Below are 27115 nucleotides of genomic sequence, written 5' to 3'. Positions count from 1 at the left end.
GTTGCCCTCCTGATTTGGTGTGAAATCATTCTGAACAATCATTTCGTCACTCATGCTGAACGATGATCTTGAGAGGGAGCTGGCTTAATTACGAGTCTTTATAGAGTGTGGGGACATAATAACGCTGCATTGGATGATGTGCCATCCTAATTTGTTCATTAAATAAGGAAATTAAGCTGTGTTTTGTACTTTCGGCAATGCGCCTTTGTCTGCCTGATTGCAATTATCTGATTACGTGTTACTTGGAAGGTGAGCTATGTGAATTGTTTCGTAATTTGGAAATGTATCCCTGCATTACGAAAACAAGTCAATGTCTTCAAATTCAAAAGCTGTGTTGATGTTTTTGAAGGCTAAACTATTGACTCTGTGGATGGCAATGCTAGTTTATCAGCTGGAGCAGACATTGGAATAGATCTTTGGTGATCCCCTGTCTGAATTACTTTGGTCATCTCCTGACTTTTCCTGCAGCTCCACCATATTGTTCACATCTGTGTGTTGTTTTTTGTGGGAAAAATCTCAAGAAATATTGGATGGATTTACTTAAAGATATGCTGTTTAACTTAAAATATCAAAAGAGGCTATCATGGTGACGGCGCAAGGTAATGCTATGCGTTTCAGCACTTTGGTCAACTGCCGTTGTTGTTAACTATGCCATACAAATACAGTTTGATTACATTGAAATCACAAGGAGAAAAACAGTTTTTCTGCATAATTTCTTCATCGGTGTTCAAGAGTTCAAACGTGTAAGTTGGCAGCTAATGAATGAAGGATTATTGATATTCAAAGCTGATATGACTGAGTATGATGAAAGATTGTAGAAGAGCATTCTCTTGGCAGGTTTATATTTTTTTCCGTGCTTTCTAGTGACGGCACACTTTACCTCCAGCATCCCTCATCCAACCCTGGAGGTTATTGCAGTACAGTAAGTAGACAAACAAGCAATCTATTGCCTCTTTATCAATGTAAACTATGAAGTTAATACCAAAACACTTGACCATTGGAAGACATTTGATTAATACCTCTCAACCAAACAATTGGGATTCTCTACTTGTGGATGCTACATCCATTCAAATTGACCGCTGTTGTTGATGGGGCTGTTTTAATGGAGGGGATGGTTTGGAAATCGGTTGGTGATTTAGTGCTGCTGCCCACACAATCTGTGTGTGTGTGTGTGGCGGGTTGAGTTTGTGTATGTGCGTGTGTGTGTGTGTGTGTGTGCCCGCCCTTGGGGCCTCTGTGTAATGCAATATTCAATGCTTTTATTTCCTGGTTGATTTATGTAGTGACGTTTGCCTTTGTGCTCACAATCGCATTACTGGAAAGGAGGAAGAGCCAGGATTCTGTGTGATGTGTGTTTTACGTGCGTGTCTGTGTGTGTGTGTGTGTCGGCGTTTGTAAATCAACATGCATGTGATGTTCAAAAATAATAAGGCAGAGAACAAAAGACATCCACCCTCCTCCTCCTCGTCTCTCTTCTTTACTTTTCCTCACTCACATTCTATCTATCTATCTATCTATCTATCTATCTATGTATATATTTATATGTATATATATATATCTATAAATATATATTTATATGTATATATATCTATAAATATATATTTATAAATATATATTTATATGTATATATATCTATAAATATATATTTATATGTATATATATCTATAAATAAATAAATCAGTCAGCAAACGCACATTGAGAACAAGGATGCCCCGATGCCACTCTTTCAGTCCGATGCCTGGGCTTTGACTATCAGCCGTTACAGAGAGTATCGATCCAATACCAGTGTTTAATCAGTGAGCTGTAAGGCTGTGTTGAAGGGACTAGGATCATTATTGTATGTGTAAGGCAACATCAGGCTTGACTTAAACAGTGCTTACCTAACTTTGTAAAAAAAAAAAAGCAAGTTGTTTAAATTCCTGTCCAATTGACACTTTGAAAGCGAAACACATTTAATGATGCATTTGAATCCGTTTCATCATGAACCTGTCTCTGTGCCTGGATTAAAGAGTGGCAGCGAGCAGGTCGCTGATGAACCACTGCCCGGTTTGATGTCCTGTTGTGACTGTTGTGCCACTGGACCCGAGCAACACATTGCTGGTGGGATATTTCAAAGAGGGAGAGGGAAAAGGAAAACGCATTGACAAAGAGAGTGGTGTACAGCACAGGGCAGCTTTTAACTTATGTCTGGAAGCATGAGCGAGGTTACTAGGCAACTCCATTGTGGAGGCCCAGATTAAGGGAGCCATTAAAGTGTGTTTTTTTCTCTGCAACTCTTTTTTTTCAAATTTGAACGTCTGGATACTGTGAAGTGCAAAATACACTGATCTCAAGTGTTCATGCACAATAAGTACACGTAACTCTCACTTCTTCTCCGGAGCCTTAGTGTGATGCCATATAGACGGTCCTGTCCTCTCTCAATGCATTTGTCCTCTAGACGTATACGCAACAGAGCTACTTTGAAATGTGTAAAAAATCCTTCCCCAGCAGTGCCATCTTCAAGCTGATTGGAACCCCGTCCATAATTTATCTCTAATGAAATAATCAATGCATCTTTGTGTTTCACTCTTTATCTCTTTGTCCAGGCCTGTTTGTCTCACCTCATCTATACTGCATGCTTATTGAAGCAGGCGAGCCTCAATCAGTGGGAGGGTATTTACAGTTGTTAAATGCTGATGGGTGAAATTATTGCAGGATACATATTTAATGAGGCCTTTCAATTAAGAGGCAGGTAGCGGCCTTCAAACAGCAGTTGCTTCTGCATGTGATGAATATGTGAAGTGAAAGGAAATGTCCTTCGGAAGCTAAATGTGATCCACAGGTTATTTGAAATAGGGGGCGAGGAAGTAAGATTCAGGTTTTTAAGATCAATGCCCCCCTCGCGTTATTGCTTTATCGTGTCTTTTTAATTACACTATAGTCACCTACAAAAGGTCATACACTACACCATTGTTTTAGCCAATTAAGCATACAATTGGGTTTCTCCGACGCATCCCTGGAATGAGAAGACACATCTTCACAGAGGCAGCATATTTTCTTCAGTGAGGATTCAGACCATAGCCTTTGCCGTTTGGCATCGTACTCAATGAACTGTACAAGACCAAAATAACAGCAACAGCCTCCTAAAAGTGGTACAAAACAGCCCTCAAGCCAATGTAGCCTGCCTCTTTGTTAATGGAATTTGCAACCTGTGTGTGTGTGTGTGTGTGTGTGTCGCTCTCTCTCTCTCACACACACACACACACACACACACACACACACACACACTATACAGTATGAGGCTTATTTTCTGGTAAGTGAACAACAGTTTAGCAGAGCTTCACTGCACTAGCACCCGCAAGTAGTGGCCCAATGGGTTCACGGGATACACGGGGTTGAAATGAGAGGCTAAAAGAGATGAAAAAGAGAAATAGATATCACATGGTTAATTGTGTTGAACAGACCAAAGCAATAACCAAATTCGCTCCCAGCCAGCCATCGCCCCATGTTGCTTCATTCTTTAGTCTGAGCAACACTGCAGGTTGACATTTATTTTGATGACTAATTTAGTATTGACTAATGGGAACTTAATCCGCTTCTGCAGATACTGGGACTCTCCAGTCTTTCCGTGTCCCTTTTGTGCACCAACCATTTTGGCTGAGTCACCATTTGACCCCAGCATGAACCGTGGCGTCGACACATTTCTTCCTCACGCCCCGTCTTTCTGAAGCTGGGTCTCAACTACACACAGTAGCTACTAGTACGAGACTGAGCACAACGTAACAGGAGTTCCTCCAAATGTGGCAGAAAATGCGAAATTTGGAGAACACAACTGGTGCCCCCAGAATCGCACAGCCTATTGAAAGTAGGTCAGTTTTTAAAAGTAGGTTTTTGACAGTTGTTCTCATCTCCTGTTACTATCGTGTTTGTGTTCAGGTGGTCATAAGTCACTTATTTATGATCTCGGTATCAGCTGGAATATGATGTAATTAGATCATTATTTAATGTTCAGTCAATGTTCATATTGTAAACTTTGGTGTCATGGCACTGGCCCCAGTTAACCACATTTCTTCACACTTTGTTGGCTGTTTAGCAATGTCTTGGTGATACAATTAGAAGAAGTCGAGGAGCTCTGTAAGGCTTAATTAGATTCAGGATGTTGTGAAGCTAAACCACGTGGGATGGAGTTGGAAATTGAGCCTGGCCCTGGGTTCCCTTCTGTGGGCTGTATTCTTATGGCTCTACCCTCTTCATCACCTGTCACTTTCCCTTTCTGTCCATTCCAGAAGTCCTGTAAACACAGAGTAATAACTTCCTCTTTTCCTTTCTGCTTCTTTCCTTGTGAATAGGCGCCATCTTTGACGAGTCAGCGCGGAAAGATGACGAGGCGTTTCGTCTCGCCGTGGCCGATCTCAATTTGAACAACGAGATCTTGGAGACCGAGAAGATCACCTTCTCAGTGGAGTTCGTTGACGCGAACAACCCCTTCCAGGCTGTGCAAGAAGGTAGGACGATAACACTACTTGCTGTTGTCTTTGAGTTGAACTTTTGTGCCTGGGAGCAACGGGGCCCCAGCAGATGCAGCAGCTTCAAAGTCAAATTGCATAAGGCTCTCTCGCAGCCCTGTCTCTATTTTTTTTTTTGAGTTGACCTCTACAATAAATTGGGGCCAGTGAGGCACAGGAAATTCATTCATGTAAAAACACAGCATCAAAGAGTTGGCACAAAGACTCAGTCTCTGTCTTTAATGCTCGCTAGGTCTGAGTTGACCGACATCACGCAGTGTGCTGATGATGGGGCAACATTTTATTTATTTCCTCGTCCCTTTTTGTTTCGCTTTGTGTTGATGTTGACAGCCATTTTATTTCATGCAAATGTAGTTTGGACAAGGAATTGACTGTGGAATTCTGATTTGCGGTCGTCAAATAGCGGATAGACTTGTCTACTCATTTCCATCCGTGTGAATATAGATATTTACATGCATATATGTATGCCTGTCAAAGATTAGCTGCTGATTTAAAAAAGCAAAAGGCTTGAATCTCAGTTGAGCAATTATTTCATGAAAGAATGCGGTGGAACAAAACGTCATGACGTCAATAACCTTTTAGTCATGCTCCAAGTGTTCGAATAACATTTTTAATTTGATATCGTTCCCTGACTAATCCAGATACAGATAATGTCGTAGGAGTGCAACATTAGACAGTTCACATGAGAAGCGGTTTTGGTTGCACCCATTTTGATGAATGAGGACTGCAGCCTTGTGCTACTTTTTAGTTTGACATTTAACAGAAACACGTGTGAATTTTCAACAGATTTACAGTAAATACCCAGCATCCCTCTGCACTTACATCAGCTACTGCAATACAAGATGTTACAGCAATTTGTGCTGTTTTGCTTTGATGCTAGTTAATTGCGGTTGATGAGGTTTACATCGACCGATTGGGAAAAAGCATTTAACTACTACTGTCGCATATTATATGACTCATGACACTTCACAGTGTCACAAAGCAAAGCAGGTGTAAAAGTATTGTGTGTAATTCTGTCAACTTTCCATGTCATGAGCACATGTTAGTTTGTAATGCTCTCTACACTATATGGAACAGCTGGCAGCAGGCTAACTTGCTACCAGGACTTTTATCTGTGTGCATGCTAAATGTGACATTACAGGAATTATGATTCAAAAAAACTAGACAGAAAGAAAGAGGATGAGTTTGGGTGGTACTGGGTGCCACCATGGCTTTACAGTGTGTGAAAACATCAACACATAAAGCACCAGTTCCACTATACAAAGTCCCCTGCTGGAGGATAACAAGCGTCACAGCAGGCCACTCCTATTCCGCCTCACATGCTCTGTGCGTTCAGTGACAGACTTCATCGTGTGAATAGTGAATTATCCTCCCTCGGCTGGACCGAGTCTTTGTTACAACAGGGTGCGTCTGTGACAATGTAAGTCAGCATAAATAATACCTGACATTATGTTTTAATGGGCCTTTTCTAATTGACACTTATTTAATGTAGTGTGTAAGAGCCATTTTGTATTCTTAACAGTTTTTGTATTTTATGTTTATTGCAAAAGTATGTGTGTTATGCTCTTTAGAATGTTTACCATATAACAGAGTTAAGATAATTGGTCATGTTGTAAAATGTGCTTCAAATGTGTGTTTTGCCCTTTGAAGTTAAAAGGCTCCTCTATTCTGTCCTACTGTTGGATATTTATTGGTTGACTCCTTTAAGTGAGTTCAGTGTAAGTTAGGCTTTGATGGAGCAGGATGTGGAGCTACAATTTTTCTGACCGCAGATTCTAGATTACAGATTATAGAACGCAGATTATAGACTTTTTAGTTCTAGCCAGTGTTTTAGTATTCCAGTTATTACCGAAGGAAATTGTTTTGTTTACTTTTTACATGGAATAAAGCTACTTTTAACTACGAGCTACGAGCCTGGTGCAAGTATAGCCTGCAAGAGCACGTAAATTGGACATGGTAGTCTACGCGAGTCAGAACCCTTTACATCCTGCAAGAAGTGGCCAAGAAGGAAGGTAAAATAAACTGCCACTACATAGTGTTTGGAAGCTAAGATGATAATTAGCAGGCTCTTAGCTTGACTCACAATGTGCTCAATTTAGTCAATAAGAAAGTGTATGTGCGACAACTTGTTACCTTTAATTTGATGGCACTATGAAGTAATTGTTTCTATTCTGTATTACAGATGTTATAAAATAAAATATACCTACCAGAACATCTAAGATTGCCCTCATGTTTAGAGACGCATGCCTGTTTCAAACAAATGCTTCATCTGAAGGAGAGAAGTTGCTGCATTTTTCTTTACGCGGAAAATGTGGCCAGTTTTGTCACCCAAGCCGTTGTTTACACCCACTTCTCCAGACTTATAATCTTTGTTGTTCATCATGGAAATATGTGTAGAAGTTGAACATATTTCAAATTGAATGGTGCATCATTTATTATTGGGTCAATCAAAAAACAAACACTTGAAGGCTGTATGAGGCATTGTGAAGTGTTTTGAATTCAAAGAGGATAAGAAGCCAATTGATCATTTGAACAGTGTGAGTACTCATGTATTCCCACATAATCAAACGCAGCACACAACAAATATATCTGTCAACTGAACTTTCAATGCCGCCTTTATTTCTAACTATTTTAATTCTGAAACACAAACAATTGCAAAATGCTGCAATAAATGGGAACAACCCTCGCATTGGCATTGCCATGGAAAACATGGAGGATGTGTCCTACCGTGTCTCAGTGGCTAATTAGAGCATTTGTTTTTTGTGTTTGACAGCTCTCCAAAAGCCTTGAAGCAGGTAAAACTCCAAAAACATATTTGCGTCTCGATGCTTTGTGAGAAATATTGATGGTTTTCTTCAGAACGGTCAGTGTTGACTCATACTTGTCTCCGGTGTAGGAATAAAGCCGTTCTGTAGAACATTGATATTCACAAAGTAGCTTGAAATTAACCAATTAATTGATGCATTAATGCAAGAAAAAGTATTGAAAGTAGGAATGAGCTCACTGGTCCAACAATCAGGCTGTATGAGTTACAACTGCTGCCCATATGGACCAGTGTCTATGATCAGATAAACATATTGCAACGAGTGCAAGGTTCTCATGGAGCGGCTGATATGCTGGCACAAAGAATATAGGATGATACACTGATTATATACGGGTTTGTGTGTGAGGCTGTCTGCCTTTTGGAATCATTGAGCTAATTAATTCAGCAAAAAAGGGAATTAACCAAAATACAGACACAATGGGCTGAGGCATACGCAGCGCTTACTTATTGGTGTGACACAGCTGTGCATTGTTCATCTTTTGCTTCCTTTAAACTGATGCCACTCTAGAGGGAAACACCACCAAAATCAAAAGTGCATTTAATGCATCTAATCTCTAGCATTTCCTGTTCACTATAAACAAAACCTGTCATGAGTACAACAGTGAAACATGATTCGGCACCATATTTAATCAACCAGTCAAGCAAAGTACTATACCCACACTCTGGTAAGTGCCTAGCCTTTGATTTGATTAAGGTTCCAATAAATCTTGATGAAGCCTACTTCCAAGACACACAATTGCAACCGGCATGATATTTGTGTCATCGCAGGATGAGCAGTGCTTCTTTCGGTACAGGAATATCTATCGATCATTAAGATGAACAGGCAAGGAAATGTCTAATGTTAGAAATGTGACCGAAACGGTTATCTTTCAAAACCGCATTACACTTAATGCAAGAATCAGGTGAAACTAGCTAATCATATATTGATCTCACCTCTTAGCAGAATTATCGCATTGATTTCAGATCAACTCCATTCTCAACATCCATGTACTGAAATAAGCATGCACACACACACATAAACATTATATCAGCCTTGGCTGAGGACAGAGGTTATTTGCTTTCCAGGTCTCGGGCTGCTTTCCTGTAACAAACAACGGTGGCCAATATTTAAGTGCATGTGTGCTTGTGTACCTCTAAGAGCCTTGCTAAGGCTGTTGCTTTGATATAAGAGCCCTGCAATGTCATTCGGTACTCGGGCTACATCTCTTTGAAGTCCCACACTGATTCTACTTCAATTACCTAGACTCTGAAGGACACATGTCTGCGTTTGTGTCTTCCTTCTTTATGTTGAGGTCAGTCAGCAGCTTGCGTTTCTGGTGCCGTTTGTCGGATACCAGCATTATGTGAAATAACGTGAGTAAAGAGTGATGCGACAACACAGCAGGGGGCAGCATTTGAACGCTTGCTACTTCACACGTATGAGCCAACAGCATGTTCCTGAATCCTTTCCTGTCCTCGCATTTCTAGCTTTTCTTTCTTCTTGCCGACAGGATTATTCTCTGACTTCTTGTTTTCACATTTTTCAGTTAAGGGAATTATTTTCTGCTAATTGCGCAAATTCTTTTTCTGCTATCTCAAACATCATATTCATGAATATAGACACAGTAACAACATGGAGCTGCTGCCAGGCACACCACTGTCGGGTGCTGTTGGCTGCCATAGAAAGCTCATGAGGATAATCTGATGTTAGTTTCTCAGGAGCATACACTGTCTGTTGGCACTACGGCATTTATTGGGGACAGATGAGTTGCCAAGTGTTCCTTTTTATTGATTGGGACTTCAACCAGCTAGTTTTTATTGAGAAACTGGCCTCGCTTCTCATTTTCGCTTCGCTCATCCCTGACTGATTAAACTCCTGCAGGCCTCCAAGCCCCTCAGTCTGTTGACTGGTCTGTCTGAATTTTGTGGGCGGTACAATGAATACTTCCCTGGCTTCCTGTCCGCCTGGTACTGAACAGACTGCCTGACTCATTTCCCTGCCACTCTGCCTGCCAGTCTTCCTGTTTGCCCGTCTGGTTGTGTAGTTAGCTGGCTGATAAATGTCTTGCCTCTCTCCCTATCTGCCGGTCTAGCTATTTCTCTCGCTAACTGGTAACCTGGCTGGCAAATCAATTGTCTTTGTCGCTGTCTGTCTCTCGTTTGTTATGGTATCAGATGCTTCGCTTGGTGCCCTTATAAGCAGAAACAAAACACAGTGACTGCTACTTTAACACATTTACCCTCAATATTTGCGCGATACAAAGGATCATGAGGCACAGAGGCAGACACTGATACATGCTTATCAGAGGTTCATTTCTAGGTTTCAATTCAGAGGACACTGTTTCAAAGAGGAAGGCCGGTTTGAGAGTCCCATCATCTTTGTCTAAGCCTGCTTCTCTGCTGTACTAAAGCGAACAATACAAATACGGCACATCACAACAACCAGATCTCTAACAGTACAGGCCATTTACAATAAAGTCATCCAACTACATTTTAAAAAGAAATCTCTTTTTAAATGCATTATCAAAATGAGTTATCTGCCCTGAGGGCCGTGTGTGTGTGTGTGTGTGTGTGTGTGTGTGTACAGAACTGTCTCAGGAGTGTGAGAAGGAGCTTGGATTAAATCACACTCCCTCCCTTTCTTCCTCCTGCGTGGTACTTAATTGTGGATCTGCTCCTGTCACTTATATTCACATTTCACTCCCTACACCCTGTCCCCCCCCCCGCCCATCTCTCCATAGTAACCGGTCCAGACATTACTGAGGGAACAGGGTGTGTGTGTGTGTGTGTGTGTGTGTCTGTATGCATGTCAATGTGTGCCCGTTGGTGTCCCCATTGATTAAAGCAATGAGAATCACCTAATTGGATAACAGTCTGTGGGAAGGTGGGGGGCGAGGAGAAGCAGAACAGGAGGAGACCACAAGAGGGAGAGAACTCAATAGTTGTCTCAGCTTATTTTTCATCTCAGTTTAGTCTTGACACACGGGGCACACCGCCGCGCTTATGCACACACTCACAGGTAAAAGAAGAAAACCTCTCACCTTCACTGGAAGGTGTGCAAATACAACTTAAATGCTTTACAGACTCTGTCGGCATCTATGACCTGTTAGTTAGGTGTTTCTATACTTTGTCTCACGTATGGGAAGCCGGAGTCTCCATCAAGATAAACCATTTCGTTTTAGTATTATTTAAAGGATAAAATGCACATGGATAACTCATCTAAGAATGTGGTTAATTCCCTCAGTGATTACAGCTGAGAAATTAAGCACTAAATCAAGAACAACAATCTCCGCAGTTCATGGGGTTTTTCCTCACACATCTCTGTCATGCGTCTCAGATTCTACTCTGCCAATTTATAAAGAAAATAGTAGCAATTTGTTGAAGTTGTTTATCAAACAAAAATTGCCAACCATGTGTTGGTTCCAGCTTTGTTCAGATGTGAGGGTTTTGCAGCTCTGCAAATTTAATGTCTTTGTGTTTTAGACCGTTGGTCAACCAAATCAAGCAATTTTACAGACTAAACGATGAATTGATTAATCAAAAGAAAAGTATCAACAGATGAAATGGTGATTGAAATAATTGCCCTTCATCAAAACCCTGAGCATTTGTTTACATTTTATGTTGATTATTATCTCTCTAGCATAATCATGTATTGACTTCCACTATGGCTGCTGAGAAGATTCAGCACCATGGACAGCACATAACATCACACCAAGTCACAGGGGATCGCCTTGGACATCTGAAAAAATGTGTTTCTAAGCAGATGGTGAGACAGTCCCAAAACCTTCCTTTTTATTCTCTATTCTATATATCTATATATATATATATATATATATCTTTTTTTATATTTAATTTTTTTTAAAATATTTTTTTAGTTACCTTTTCCCCTCAAAATAGTTGCTTGTAGTGAAAGCGGTAGGGCTGCTAATGCTAAACGGGATGTGTATGTTGTCAAATTCTTAATTAAAGTTTCAATGGATTAGAGCGACTGAAATTCTGTTCAGAAGATGTGTCGTCTTGTCGATTGATCCATTGTGACACAGTGGAACTCGTTGGGATTCACAGTAGCGATGCGGTATGGTGCTAAAGTCAGCATTGAACAAAGGCCTTGCGGGTGTGTGGAACACTTGACTGCATGAGCGTGATGAGAATAACTGAATCAGACTTTGTCATATTGATGAGTTCACACGTTGAAGAAAATAACAATGTCATACTAAAAGGGCAGCACTTTTTCAAACTACACTGAACACGCACTCCTCATTCTGAATATCTTCATCTGAAGAATGTTTCTCTCTTTCTCACTCTCTATCTTCATCCATCTTTCATGCAGGACTTGCAAAGAAAGGAACGACTTGAATTTTGTAATCGGGGCATTTTAAATTTTTCCTCAGAATAACGCAAAGTTAGATGATCTTGCCTGATCATCGAACATTAATGTGCCATTTAAAATATTTAGAAGACCCCCTCCTCTGTGGGATTCTCAGTCTGGAACCCAAATATAAACAAAAGTGTCCGTACCAGTGGAGATGTCAGCGCAACTGGATGGAGACACAAATAGAACATTACGCAACTTGAAAAAGCAACAGCAGTGTCCTCCAATGAAGTTAACTCAGAGGAAATAGAAAAGTCGAACATTTGAAAGACAGAGTGTCAAAAACAGAGAATCTCTGTTTTCAGCACTTGGGTTTTTCACTTCTGAAAAGCTTGAGGTTTCATTCAAATATAAGAGCTGTATTATGGCATGAATTAGGTGTTTTACGCTACTTTTTGTTTAATTTGTGGACACGTTCTGCAAGTGTTCCTGTGTTTACACTCACATTTTCACTGCAGTTCAGAATATAGGGTTCAAACACAGTGGACAAAACATAAAACACTGGGCTGTCCCAAGAGAATCTGATTGGATTGGGTAAGCCTTCAGATATTTGGTGCAAAGTATACTTAAGTGTCTAGACGCCAGGTGGGTCTTCATCAGAGTCAAAACAGTGCATAGATTCCCAGAAATAACTTCCGCGAATTAGGAACTAATTCAGCACAGGCTGGAAAAATAGAGAGAGAGGGAAAAAAAAGCTACATGTAGGATTAGTATTCTTGGCTATTCTTCAGTATTCTCTGTATTGTGTAGTCCGTGTTCTGCCTGACTGAAAGCTGGTGAGTCACTGGTGTGCAACGCGAGGCCTTTTGCCCAAACTAAAACACTCGAGAGGCATTGGGAAATGGCAGATCTAAGTCTTCATCTATGGTTGCATTTTAAAACTAGGGTTCATGTTCTGTAGATCTCTCATGACTGTAAAGCAACTTGTTCACTCCTTTTGATGCCTCTGTGCCGTGTTTTCGATTTGTCCGTCGGTTCAGTCCAATATCCATGAATCTAGACTTGTTGTACATCAGCCTTCATCTGCCAATCGACATTGTGCAGGCAGCTGCAACCAGTGTCATCTGTATACTGATCTCATGTTATCTAAAAAAAAGCAACACAGCCATCTTTTGGGTCTTTCGGCTCTCCTTCCTCTCTGCCCCTTGACCCTCCTCACTTTCTGTTTCCCACAATGCACACACTCACTGAAATCTGATGCCATGGAAACCGGGGGCCAAAATCGTGTAGCCGTACGTCCCGTTCTCTTCCCTTTGCCTCCCTCTTCAATGTTTCTGTCCATCCTCCGCATCTGTGTGTGTCTTCTCACTCATGTGAACGCACAGAACAGTCTCGTTAGCTGCCATAGAGACCAAAGCCGTCTCATTTTCTAAGGTCGTTCCCTCCCTCTTCTGCCTTCACTTGCCGATTGATCTCACTGCCTACCAAACAACTGCATACACAGTCAAACACACACACACACGACTAATACGAAGCACACGGTGGCTTCCTTGATGCATTGACATTCCTCTGCTCATCTCTCTCTCCTGGATGTATCCGTCCTCCTCCCTGCAGTAGTCATGGCTAAATTGTAAAGATGATAAACTCTGTTCTTTTACATTGCCCTCCATTTTTTCCTCATCTGTCTTCTGCGCTTCATCATTTTCTCTTTGTCTCTTTATTCATTCAGTGATAGATTACAATTCAATTAACCTCCCTACTAAATGTGAGAGGGGTGTATCCATGGCAACACTGACATTTTACAAGAGGCAATATGATGCTTTATCTAGTTTGTGTGACAGGTCCAGCAGCTGACAGCTGGGGACAAACAAGATCCAACCAGACTTTTGGAGCTTTGAACAATGTGTGTGTGTGTGTGTGTGTGTGTGTGTGTGCTCAGTTGGTGGTAGGCCTGTTGATTTGCTAGAATATAGAAAGTGATATTTCAATAGAAATCCGAAGTGCATCTCTATTGAAAGGTTTTCTTCCTGCCCCTACTGAGCATTGACCAGTGCACGCTCTATCTCGCTCTCTCCCTCTCTCCCTCCCTCTCTCCCTCTCTCCCTCTCTGTCTTTGTATGAGTCTGTATGGCTGCTTGACAGCCAACTTCCTCTCTCTCAACACACAGAGACAGTTATTCACTGCAGATGGAAAAAGATCACCGTGAAATTATTTTTGTTGTGGCTTTTCTTCTAAACCAGTACCGCCCTTCACTGAAAAGTACATTTCTTTTTTCTTTTGCCCTCAAGACTCGATACAAGAAAAGCCTTTAATTCACATTCAGAACTGGTTGGACCAGGGGAGAGAGAGCACACAGACCTCCTGGAGTAACCACATTCTTTCCCTCCTCCCCTCAATCTGCAGGACGGACAATGAAGAAGACTTTGGTGCCTGCACTGTGCCATGGATATCAATAGACCCACATTCAAAGACTGATATCGATTTTACATGCCCAAGTAAAACCGCACCTGTCCCTGTTTGGTTTCACTGTTTCCCCTCCGTGCTGCGTTGGAATCCACTTAAATACAATAAGCAATATTATCAAGTTCTCTGTTTGTAACATTGACACATATCGTCATATTACTGCAACGCTGAGCAATACAACATAGATTTGCCCAGCCTCATGTTGACCTGCACTGCGGTCTGCCTCACCCTGCTGTTTGACTGTGATGGCATGATGACAGCTTTACATAGTTACTGGATAAGCAAAGCACAATTTCTTTAATCGTTTCCATTTGACTCCATACACAGCGTAGTTACAACTGAAGTCCAATGGCTCAGTGGTGTATTGCACACTGTGTATTACATGATCTCAAGTGATGTTTGATTTAGCTTGACTGGCTTGTTAACTTTTTTGTTGCAACTATTGCCTCCATGCGATCAACTGCCAAGCCACAACACAGAGATGTGAGAACACACACACACACACACACACACACACACACACACACACATTCAACCTAATGGCAAAGTAGAATCAAGTAACTTTATTCACTGGAGGATAAAAATTGAAAGTAACTCCCTCTTAAGTGCATTTGGCTTGGTGAAGAGCTATTTGACCAGTGGACAAAACACTCAATAAATTATTAAACCGCACGTATATACTGTTGACCGTGCGAGTGCACACAGTGCGGTAGAAGGCTACCCCTCTCTAATGCTCGTGTTTTATTAGAGTCATAAACTACATAGACAGAGAGCAGCCCAAAAACTTGATTTGATGCCTTATGGATGTAAAGTGCTCTCTTGTGGTCTCACTGCTTTTATTCGGCACAATTGAATCCAACGTTCTATTGGCAAAATATAAATTTTGTCTATATTATGTACACGCGACAGTTACTTCCTGTTCCACAATTGAAGAGACATGCATTTTTTTTAATTTATTTTTTTTAAAGCCAATTCCCACCTAAATGCAGAGTAACAGAGAGGGTGGGGGTGGGTGATGGAGGAAGGAGGTGAAACAGCATGTAGGGAGGAGGAACATGATGTCTGGTGGATTTCGTTCAATTTATTATGACAACGGTCACCCATTTATATTGAAATTCAAACTTGGTCATGTTTGAGTATATCTGCTGCACCATTACAAAAGTCTAGCATAGCAGAAACATTTCTTAGCAACTTCTTCCCTTTGTAGCTGTTGCATAAATTAACATATATGCCACTGACTTCAATCTCACACATCTTTCCCTCTGTATCTCTCCTGCGAGTACAACACTGTGCCATCCCATCCATCTCTAGGGAAATGATTACAGGCTTCTCTTTGGCCCGATGGTCGACACCCAATTGACAGGCCGTCAGTCAGGCTACTGAGTTACCATAGCGATAGCTCAAACCACCCGCTCCCCTTGACAAATGGGTAACGTGTGTAAATCACCTGGTGGAGAGGGATGGAGGGAGAGAGAGAGAGAAAGAAAACTGATAACAATGCTTCAGGGTCCGGTGACCATGGAGAGGACTGAGCCATGAGAAGCACTTTAATAAATGCTCAGAAGAGCCAATGCGGTGGCACCAGCCTTTGAAGCACATCAAGAGAGAGATAGGCAGAGTGAGATAGAGATGCACAGAGATTAAGTGGGAGAGAGTGAGATACAGACAGAAAAAGGAGAAGAAAATAAGATACGACTTGCCCTCTGCGGTTTGGGGAAGATAATTGTTCGAGGGAAAGGTGAAGAGGGGCTGTGGCTGGGGGGAAATGACCAGTTTGACTGATAAATTGTCTCTTCCTGCCCTTCTGGGTGAAGATAATGATGAAACGTCTGCAGCACATTCAACACTATGTACTCACAAACCCCACAATTATTATAATTTAACTTTTATGCTGTACAACTATAATATTATAACACATTTATTTTTCACTTAGTGAAGTCACATTACTGCATTGATGAGCATCCAAGTCTCAAAATCATGGCCTTGTGTTTTATATCCAGCTCTGGCCTTCTTGGCTCCAAAGACCCACAAATTGTTTATTGTTCTTGGCTACTTTTTTCAGCAATCCTTCAGTTCAAGGTCCAAGCCTTCAGTATGACTGAAGCAGATCCCAGGAGATCCCTTTAATTTGAAAAAAAGACCGTGATATCTTTATACTGTATTTACCGTTGCTGACTACATTTCTTAGTCAATCTAGAGCCCAGACATCCTCCGGAAATTGTTACATTTCCGTTGAGAGGTACAAATAACCGTTCAGACTAGTAATATTGTTATAACCGGATCACTTAAGTTGATCCAACCATTTGATTTGTTTGCATAAGAGCAAATCTTTTTTGATGCATGCATGTCTTTTCCAGGCCTATGATTTCTCAGGTCATCAGTTAAAAAAGATGACACGTTCATTAATTATAACTATGTTTACCGTTTTCGCTTGACTTCACAAGGCCCGGCCATTCAATATATCTCTTATTAAACTATGTGCTGAAGTGCTTGGTGCTGTCTCTTCATCCCCTGTCAACTATATTCTGTTAGGATTTCTCGTCTCACTGCTCCCTCTTTATTGTTCTCTTCTCAGATCCGCTGCTGGCTATCCTTTCGCTTCACAGGTGGGAAACAGCGCAAGCAAATCTGAGACAAAGAGATTGAGCAATAGATAAATCTCTGCAGACATTTCCCTTCTTTCCCTCCCACAGTCGGGCAGGCCCAGAGCCATGCAGGCATAAAGGACGTTGTTTATAGACAGGATAACGCACTTAGTTCCTCCTTCACACCTTTTAGCTGGAAGGTCTTCTGAGAGTCAGAAGAGAATAACAGAGGGTTCAGAGGCTATAGGTGAGAGGAAGAGGAGGGTTCTTCTTTCCCCGAGACAAAGCGAAAGAAGATGGGCAGATGGGGAAAATAGAGGAAGAGACAATCAAAGGAAGGAGGCAGGAGGGGAGGATTGATGGGTGCAGAGGAGAGCGGCCAGAAAAGACACGACAAGGAATGAGGATGGGAAGACAACAAGTGGGGGGAGGTGAGGTCAGGGGGGGTTTAGGTTGACATGTATCACCAGCTTGTTTTGTTCCCTCAAAGAGTTCTCAAAACAGAAGCACCCCAGGTTACTGGACAAATAAAATCCAACTGAAAAAGCAGTAAGCCCAAACCCACTTTATCTAACATGTTTTCTGTGCCACTGGTTTCAGCATGTAAAACCATCATACGGCATATATGTGTGTAAATTTGACCAGAAATAAAATCTGATTCAGGATGAATATGAGACCGATCAGCCGGTCACTGCTCATCAGCTGACAACCGGCAGGTTTTGGGCGGTGGCCGAACGATCAGCGCATCTCTAGTCACAGGTGCAAGGAGGGAGAAACAAAGAAGATGGTAACGAAGGGTGCACAAAAGGTTGGACAGTGATCCCTACTTGTTTTCTTGGTAAGAGGCTCGGGAAGTTGAATTAGGAGCGTTGAGGTTGAAAGAAGGCATAATAGCCAAGAGAAGAGGGCTACTCGCTCTGTAAGAAGTACTCGAAGAAACAACTGGGTGGACAAAGGGACAGACATCTGAAGGGGCACAGAGGAGTGGATGATGGAGGAGGAGAGATAGGGGGAGAGGATGAGAGCGACTCTGGAGAAGTGAAGAAAGGAGAAGAGGACGCACAGAGTGTCTGCCGTGAATTATCATGGGACCACAGTGGTTAGAGCATTCTGATGTGTTGGGTCTGTTGAACACTAATGGTTTCTAGTTTCTCAGTGTGTATGCGCATGTTCTTTCATCCATCAAGCTACGATTTTATCACAATTTTCCTTCGGGAGCATTGTGGCCAGTGTAAACCTTCTTAAAAGGCCACCTGCGACCAATTTGTGTGAAATTCATCATATTTTATCAATGTCCTGCAGAGACCACAAGCACTTAATAGGGGCCTGATTCTTTGCACCCACAGCATGCTTGAGTGTCGTCTGTCCTTAAGGGATGCCAGTCACCTTTACCAGCTTGCCTAATGCAGTTTTCATTTGAGCACCTCCAGATCTTACATCTAGCGGACATCCTTGACTGTTTACGCTCACAAATTCGCCAAGGCAGACAGAGAAGGAGCGTCACAGTGTGAAACAAGGGAAGCCATGGTGAAACCTTGGCATCGAATAATCGCGACCGAACAAAAAGGTCCACCCAAACTTTTTCCAAGTCTGCCACTTTGATTTCGTTGTTTGATTTGCAAAGAGGTGCAATCCACTGAGAACTTTCAATTTACAAAAGTGAACTGCCACTTCAAGACCAAACATGATGAATGAGCAAGAGTTCTAAGGAGTGCCCTTTTTTTTAAAGGGAGGCCTTTTACCCACTTATTTTGATTATTGCAAAGCAAAACATTAGTTTGCCAGCACTCAAGGACATTTGTATAATGATGTTGGGAGAGACAATTTAGTGGCCTCCAGCACTGTTTGTGACCCACTGTATGAACCTAGAACGCAAGAGGAGCTCTGTGATGCCATCAATAAATATATCTGATCTCGATGTGGACAAAACATTTCTGTTGCATGAACAGTGCAAACACTAGAAGTCTGCTGTCTCGCTGCAGAATCCTGTCCCAGCATTAAGACAAATGGAAGGGAGTCTTTAAAATGTGTCCGAACGCATAATAACATTAAAAACTGTTTTGTTTCAAATATATGACTGTCTGCTTTTGAGGAGAGGCAGGGTCTGTGCTGAACAGAGGAACATGGAGATGTTTCCTACTCTGGCAGCAGGCAGTGTTGTCACTGGCTAGCATGCAACCGAATAATTTGCAAGTTATTTCACTAAAGGAGGTAAAGACCAGAGGGTTCAAAATCGAATCTACTCGGATTAATTGATTTGTTCCTTTTGGTCCTCCCAGGAGATCTGCTGATAATAAAAAAAGATAAAATAATACCAGCTTTATATTGTATGCCACCATCAATATTCGCAAGCATGAACTACGGAAATCTGCAAGCATGAAGCGTGGTAAAACTAGTTAGTTAGTAATTAGGGACTTCAGTTAGTATTTACATCAAGCATGATAATTCATTAGGCATGTTAATAGACTGTTGTTGGGCTGGACTGCAAATTAACTTTGCTTGTCAGCAAAAACTTCGATGCATACAGTCTTTACACGTCATTGTATTATTGACATCGGCATTAGGTGAAGCTGAAACTGTGCCGATATTGTGATTGTAGCATTGCTTAGAAGAGGGAGGGGAGGGTACAGTTGTCTGGCCTTTGTCTGAAGAAAAAGAAGCCCCCTGACCCTACATGAGTGACTGAAATGATCGGTCATAAAAGCCACCGGCCCGCTCTCACACTCTGCATAGCCTAATTGAATTACTCCCTGTACACGGCTTTGTGCACTGAGTGTAAGTCGAAAGAAGATCGACACAGTGAGGGAGAGCTTGTGATTGTGTGCGTGTATCCCTGAGGCAGCAATATGCACAGCATCTGTATACAGAGAGTGTATTAAAGTGTTTCATTAACATTTGAGCGCAGTGTTTTTGCAATGTGTTTGACACGTGTAGCGGCAGGGCAAGTGCGCCTGTGTGTGTGCACATTAGTTAAAGAGTTGATTTGCCAACTCCACTGATAGATAGAGAATCAGAATACAATTTGTTGAACTGTACTCGAGGAACTATTTTATTTTGTCTCTTTTTTTCCATCCCTTTTTGTTATATTTGGTGCAATGAAAAGCCTCAAGGTTTTCATTCCCATACGCTCATTGTGATATCATTTTTAACATTTTGACATGCTTTGGAGTCCGAACTCCCAGTCTAGGGAACCACTGCAAGACATCTCTTTAATTCCTCCTGAATAGAAAAAAAATCTGCATTTTAATGAATAGCCAAAATCCTGATGGCTTTTCAGTATGCTAATGTTTGCCTGGCAAGCACCACAGTTCCTCAGAGAGATAACTTCATCCCCAGGGTGGGTTTCCTCCTACAGAACATTCACCTTCAAACTAAGTGTGCAACATTGCTCTGACCGTCATCATTTCAACATACAAAATAAAGCTTTTTGATCATTTTCGGAAAGAAGGGAACGGAACCAACGAAAATATTGATTTTCAAACAATTACATTTAAAGGACCAGCTATGACCAACTGCAATAAAATATCTGCATTTTTCACGTTGCTGCTGACAGTTTTCTACAGCATGTCATTGATTTTAGGTGTCTGCGTTGTTCCTTTCTTGCTCTTGGGTGCTGTTATCTAAAGAGCCAGTCCTACATGACGACCAGTGAATCGGCCCACCAATAGTCTGCCCAATAGATCTTCCCTGGACACTTAACAAATCCCTCTGAAGAGAAATGGTCGTGCAAGTGACACAGAAGCAGCCTAGAAATGTATTGCTCTCATCATTGTAAGAGTTCATACTAGTTGTCCTGTTTGCAATTATCAAAACATTGACATTATTCAGGGAGTTCAGACCTCACCCTGCAACATAAGTCTGCCACACTCTGTAGAGAGGGCTGATTAATCGTCCAATAATGTGCTGGAGTCGAACACAAGTCAACGTTTGTCCAGACTGAGGCTCGCCACTGAAGGGTGTCACTTTTGACCTGTTTGATTCTCAACAATCTCTGCATAGAAATGGATGCAGGGGGTTTGGTTCGTGACAACCACAGATTTTCCCACCTCATTTCTGGACTTGTCTACCACTTGCAATCAAAGTAAACCCAGAGCCAGTCCTCTCCAGTTTCTACCCAGAGAGTGCCTTCCTGCATTTGTTAGCACCAAAAGGGAATGGCGCCATGACTGACTGGATCAATTTCACCCTGACCCTGCTGGCATGATGGTGAGTCATGTACAGGGCCAGAGAGACGGTGCTCATGAGAACCATCACCAAATGCGCAACACCATGAGAGGAGAGCACAGGAAGATATCCCAGCAGTGTTTTCCCTTCAGTGGCTAGAATACCTGTGCAGGCGGGTGTTCTGTGCCGACAGCAGCACGCTCGGTGCCGAGACAGATGAAACATGTCCGCTGGTGATTACACAGCAACAGGGGGGCAGAGGCAAGTGGAGTGTGACGAAGCCAATCCTGGCTTTCCTCATTCTGGTAACTAAAGAAAAATAGACGAGTAGTGGACGGCATTTAGCCATTACTAAGGACCAGTTTCCGAATAGACATGAGTGCAAATATTCCATGCTCAGACATGCAAAGATCAGTTTCCCAATTAGAATGCAAAGCCTATGCACAACTTACTGCTACGTCATTCTTCAGAATGTTGATCATCAATAATGGAAAGCTTTCATAACTTGCAGAACGTGGGATAAAACATGCAAAAACCCCAGGATGGTCCTTCAAACACAGACACGAAGAGCCTTGGCTGAGTAATAAAGGCCAAACGAGAGACCGAAGAGAAAAAGAGCGAAGCCCACGATATATGTCAAGGTTGGGAGAAAGAAACGGATGCCGCTCTCTTGCCCTTGCTGTCTTTCTCTCAATTCCATGCCTCAGCTTTGAAAGATGGTGTGTCCAGCATAGTAATGAATTGGTCACACTCCCCCAAAGCGCCTGGAGAATGGGCCCCATTAAACTGCATTAAAACACAAAAAGGCCTCTGTATGTGTGTGTGTGTGCTTGTGCAAGCGCCTCTTGCCCTTTATTTCATTCTCACTCTTGATTTCTCACTCATTGTCCATTTGGCCCCATGGCTCTCTCTCTCTCTCCCCTCACTCCCCCCTTTACCTCCTACTGCCAACCATCCTTCCTCCCTCTCTCTTCCTTCCACTTCTCCATTCTGTGTCACCAGCTTAGCCCAGCTCTTACATCCTCCCTCTGCCCCCCCCCCCCCCCCGCCTACCCTTTTCTTTACATGTCAGATTAATATTCAGTGAATGTGTTTTTATTTGTGAATCATTTTGTTGTTGGCCGCATGCAAATCCTAGTGGCTTCTCTGTAATCTGATTGTCTGTTTTAATGTAGTATGTGTGCGCTTGTTGTTATGTTAATATATTTCTTTGAATTGCTCTTCTCTGGATATGTCTTTGCGGGTCCATGTGTTAGTCTTTAAATTGGGTATTTGTGAGTGCCTGTCTTTGGTGTGTGTCTGTGTTAGTTGTCTGTGTGTGTGCGTGTTTTACTCCACACCCTCTCCTATGTATTCAAATGCTTGGGGATTAGGAAGCATGACTTACAATTTCCAGACACTGCCTCTGTGCTGAACAAAATAAGACCTAATATGGCTCAGCCCAGCACACAGCACACAACACAACCAGCCAGACTGTAAAGTGGAATTCACATCACCACAGGAAAGAAACAAACACTAATGCATGAATATAAAAAAAGCTGATTTCCTCAGATTGCTTCCATCCTCCTGGACAACTCTTTGTTTCCATTTACCATTTTGCCAGCATCATGCATGATGAATGAACGCTCACAGCAGAATCACATTTAATCCATTCAATCGTTTCATTATGGCTGCATGTCCCATTTAAAGGGCATTCAGTAAATGATGACATTTAATGACCTGGAGCAGCAACCAGTCGCAATTTGAATGAACCAATAAGCCCAATTTTTTCATAACATACTACCAACAGAAATGTGTGAAGAGGTGGAGGCTCTTTTGGCTTGAGATTTAAATTCAAACATAAATGGGTCATAAGTCTGCTTGAGGTCTGCCGTACAGAAGCCTCTGCTCTAGTGCTTCTTTGGGAATCAATGAAACTCACTTATACAGACAAAAACTTTCTTTTTTTCCAGTAGGAGGGAAAAAATGTCTGCTGTGTGGCAATTCTTTGATCTCAGGAAGGCAATGTGCCAACTTGCAGTGCCAAGAGGGAAGTTTGTTTTTTATTTATCATTGAGACCGACTCAAAGGGCATTTCGGGTAGCCTGCATCTCTCAAAAACAATCATTCTCAATATTTAGTGTAGTGCAGATTAAATACTGTAGACAATGTTTTTTTCATGCAGGAAACAGGAGAGAATTTAGAATGGGCAAATTACAGTCTGCACATCCCATGCTTATTGATGGATGGCACTGTTCTGGTATGGTTATGGGTTCATGATGTCTCCTCACTGATGTTTAACCGGCAGCTACAGGTTCTTTGATGTCTGTCAGAAGCTTCAGGACAGCTCAAAACGGGGTTTGCTTTAGTCTGGGTTGCAAACATTCTCACACTAAAACTATTGATATTAAATCTCTCTGAAATTCATCAAAAACAATTTTTGATCCACGTGTGAATGCCTTGCCACCTTATATACGACAGCTGAGTCAATAAGTCCTTATTGGAGGCAGCGTTTGCGTGTGTGTACTATTCTGAAGAGAACATGTTCAGGAGCGAATCTTCAGTCTCACCATTCAGCACATCTTCAGTTGGCAATTTCACTTTTATCTTTTTCCATCCACTCGCTCTTTTTCATTTGATTTATAGTATTTAGCTATCAGGTATTTCCTGTTGTGATGAATCAATAAAAGCCGATGACTGAATATCCAGATTGAATTTTACAAGGGCATTTGTCTGTTTTTTTTTGTTGCTCTCTGATTTTATGTTTAACCTGATTATATAGATGACGAGGCAGACCAAATGAAAGAGAACAGAGGGAGAATGGAGGCACATGCAGCCTTGTCCTTCTAGACGGCCTGCCTCCAGAGACCTGTGTAATACAGAGTGGAAAGCTATGTTCACAGTCTAACCAGTGCACTAGAGGACTCATGTCAAAGTTGTACCATGACGGGTTTAGGCTCATGTTGCGTACCCTAATGGACGTAGCTGTTAAGCCCCGTGTCTTTTTCAAAATGTCTTCTCTCCAAAGTCTCTGCTTTCGAGTTGATGAATGATCATAACCAACAAAAAATATGACCCGGGTGTATAATACAAATACATTATTATAGTACATTAGCATTTTATTTTATGCATTTTGCTATTTTCATATGGTGAGAGTTTGATCAGGAATTATGAACAATATTTAGAAAATGCAGGGAAACAGTACTTCAATTTATTTTAATACTTTAGCTCTGGTTTGTAGCTTCGCAATTACTGTATTGACACATTTGTCAAGTTGAAACAGCGGTTTGTAATTTGATTAGCACAATTAATAGCTAAAAGAATATGGGTCACCTGACATGTGCTGTTAGGACTACTTTGTGGTTCTTTTGGTTCTAAAGAAGTTTGTTACTTTTTTGGAACACTGCAGCACTTGATTGGGATGTTTTGGAGCTTGTATCCTGGACAGACAAGGTGTGTTATGTCACTCACCGTAACAAATGCCACAGCTCATTATGTTCGAGTAAAACCCAGCGTATTGCCAAATGTCAGATCAACGTTATGGACAATCAGCTGAAGCTATTTCCAACACAAAACATATCTGATCAGGTTTAAACAGAAGGCTAATGATTTCTTGTAAATGTGACAAGATGTGATAAATCAATACCTCCCAAGTGTTTGTTTGGGCCACAGTGTAATATTTGATAATCAGGAGACTGAACATTGTCTGGAGTCAACACTTATTTTTAAACAGAATCTCTCGCTCCTCTCTTTCTGTCACCATCTGTCTCCTCACGAGGTATGACAAAGTCCATCCAATCATAAGTTGCGTTCCTCTAGCTTACTCGGCATTCTCCCTCCCTTTTTGTCTTAAAACCGAGAATGGTGCGAAGACGGTAACCCATTTGTAGTTAACTGTGTGTGGTATTTGCAATTGATGTGTAATGGCCAGTGAAGGCCAGTTTTGGTAGCCTTTAGCTTTCCAATACAGGCAATCATCCTCTCTGTTACTCTGTCTTTTTTGTCTTGGGAGCCGGAAGAAATCGGAGTGAATTCTGATGACACCCCAATCAATCCACCTGTCATACACACACACACACACACGCCTCACTCTCTTAAAGGGAGCTATCACAGTCGAACAATGTAACAGTATTGGGGGCACTTCATTTCTCTCGAGTATTCCCATGAATCAACGGGGGCGTAGACACAGGTGACTCTCATTCTTACCTTGACGCCGTGCTTATACATCACATTTCTTCGTTTTTGGCCCCCTTTAACTCGGCTCCTATTTTCCCCTTTCCTCCTCCTCCCTGCCTTTTTAATCCTTTCTCCCCCTTCTTCCTCTTCCTCTTCCTCATCCAATGTGCCCTCAGTTTCTCCCTGCTCTCTCTCTCCTGCCTGTTCCTCTCCGAGAAGAGGAACTGGTTTTGAGAATAGTTAGAAGCCTTGATGGTGGCCCTGGAGAGCCCCTGAGTACTATGTACTCAGTAGTATGTTTGGCAGTCTTCCAAGCCACCCGATCCAACTCACCACCAGGTGACTGGTCTGTTCCTCTCTTCACCCTAGTGTCCAAGAGTTGATCATTGATCTTTTGGTAGGGTATTCTGGTACCAAGTACACTAATGAACTGTCCAATGCTCAAACACGGTGTTTGTTATGGCCAATCCATCATTGCACATGTGAGCTTGAAGTCCCCCAGCAGAACTATAGAGTCTCCTGTCGGCGCTTCCTTTCAGGATGCCACCCAGAGACACCAAGAAGGCCAGGTCCTCCAAGCTGTTGTTTGGTGCAGAAGCACAAACAACATCTCAGAAACGCATGTCTCAGACATATTCTAAGTCCTTCTTTGAGTGAGTTATGATGCCATGGCTCAGAAGGAAAAAAACAGTGCTGTTGCTTCCAGGGTTAGGAGTTCCATTCCCACTGGGGCATTTGCTAAAGACCTTTATAGTTTTTACACACCCTGATGCTTATAGATATTTGGCATAATGGCAAAGTGTGTCTTTGCTTTGTGATCAAAATGGGAATCTTGATATTAAAGTCCCTGTGGCTGTATGGATCTCAGCACAATAACCTGAATAGTTCAGTTTTGTTTGTAAATGGACCTTTTAAAATGTCCTCCTGATTACACTCCTGTTTAAACAGCCATAACAGATGGACAGTGGGATAGATGGCCAGTGATAAAGGTGCATGACTTGGCAGGCCACAACACACATTTGCAATCAGACACACGCACATTGATGCGTACCAGGATACACACACATACTGACACTTGTTTGTCTCTGAACTTCCCAGAGATAGAAAATACCAACACACACACAACACAACATCATCACATATAATGACACAAGCACACGATGACACCCGATACACACCGATTTACTCTCGCCAGGTTTCCCCCGAGTGGGTCTGATGGATGTGTGACAGCTGGTCACGCTTTGTGCCTCCCCTAATAAATCCTCCATTCCTCATTCAACTCATTAACTAATTCACAAATCAATATCAATGGAACTACCTTTCAGTTACACAATGCCTCCTTTTCTGTGTGTGTGTGTGTGTGTGTGTGTGTTAGTCACCCTGTTCACTCTCCTCCTGACTCCCTCTTGATGCATTCCCCACTGCAATAAATCAATATTAGTAAGACCACCTTTGACTTTCACACTGTGGTTTTTGTATGTCTTGCCTTCCTGGACATGTTCCTATCTTTAAGTTTCTTCTTTACTTCTTTTTACTTCCTAAAGACATTGTCCATCTTTGTTTCTCTTGTGCTTAAATTGTATGATGATAGAAAGTGTGTTTGTCTCCGTCATGGACATCAGTCATGGTCAAGCTGGCCATCTCAAGCCTCATTCCATACGATAATTACTGGGCAGTTCATACTGTTTAATCTAGTGACGGTTATACACACACGGACATATCTCTGAGTCTTTCTTTGTCTTTCCCTGACATTCTCCTACAAAACACATGGCAGTGCATGCTTGTCAGGAAATGTTCAGTGACAGATAGTGTTGGGGGCAGACGGATGTCAGAGACACTCATGGTGATCAGAGGTCCATATGTGTCTCATTAGCAGGATCTCAGCTTTGTGTGTGTGTGTGTGTGTGTGTGTGTGTGTGAAAGGCTAACAAAGGAAGCCTCTATGAGTCATGACACTAAGAAAAGTAAGTAAAGTAAGTGGAGTGACTTTAACATATATTCATTTTATATCTTAAAGCCACTGGGGGGTGAACGGGATAACTTGTTCGGATGCGTGTTTCACAAACATTTCACTGTCCAATGTCTGGCTTTCGATCCGTTGATCCATTTATTCATATGTATATTGCC

At 41.9% G+C, this 27115-nt stretch overlaps 1 protein-coding gene across 1 annotated transcript in view; it reads left to right on the top strand.

Annotated features, from left to right (window-relative positions):
* grid2 (glutamate receptor, ionotropic, delta 2) overlaps positions 1 to 27115 on the top strand; it is a gene marked incomplete at both ends in the record, with an annotated part of 423012 nt that overhangs the window by 57255 nt on the left and 338642 nt on the right. Inside the window, one exon of the mRNA XM_079271038.1 lies at positions 4329 to 4484. Within this exon, the coding sequence (XP_079127164.1) occupies positions 4329 to 4484 (156 nt within the window). The remainder of the gene's footprint in view (positions 1 to 4328; positions 4485 to 27115) is intronic.

The sequence above is a fragment of the Melanostigma gelatinosum genome (genome assembly GCF_949748355.1).
Source record: "Melanostigma gelatinosum genome assembly, chromosome: 6".
NCBI classification, from domain to species: domain Eukaryota; kingdom Metazoa; phylum Chordata; class Actinopteri; order Perciformes; family Zoarcidae; genus Melanostigma; species Melanostigma gelatinosum.
This window is presented reverse-complemented; position numbering and strand designations above follow the sequence as displayed.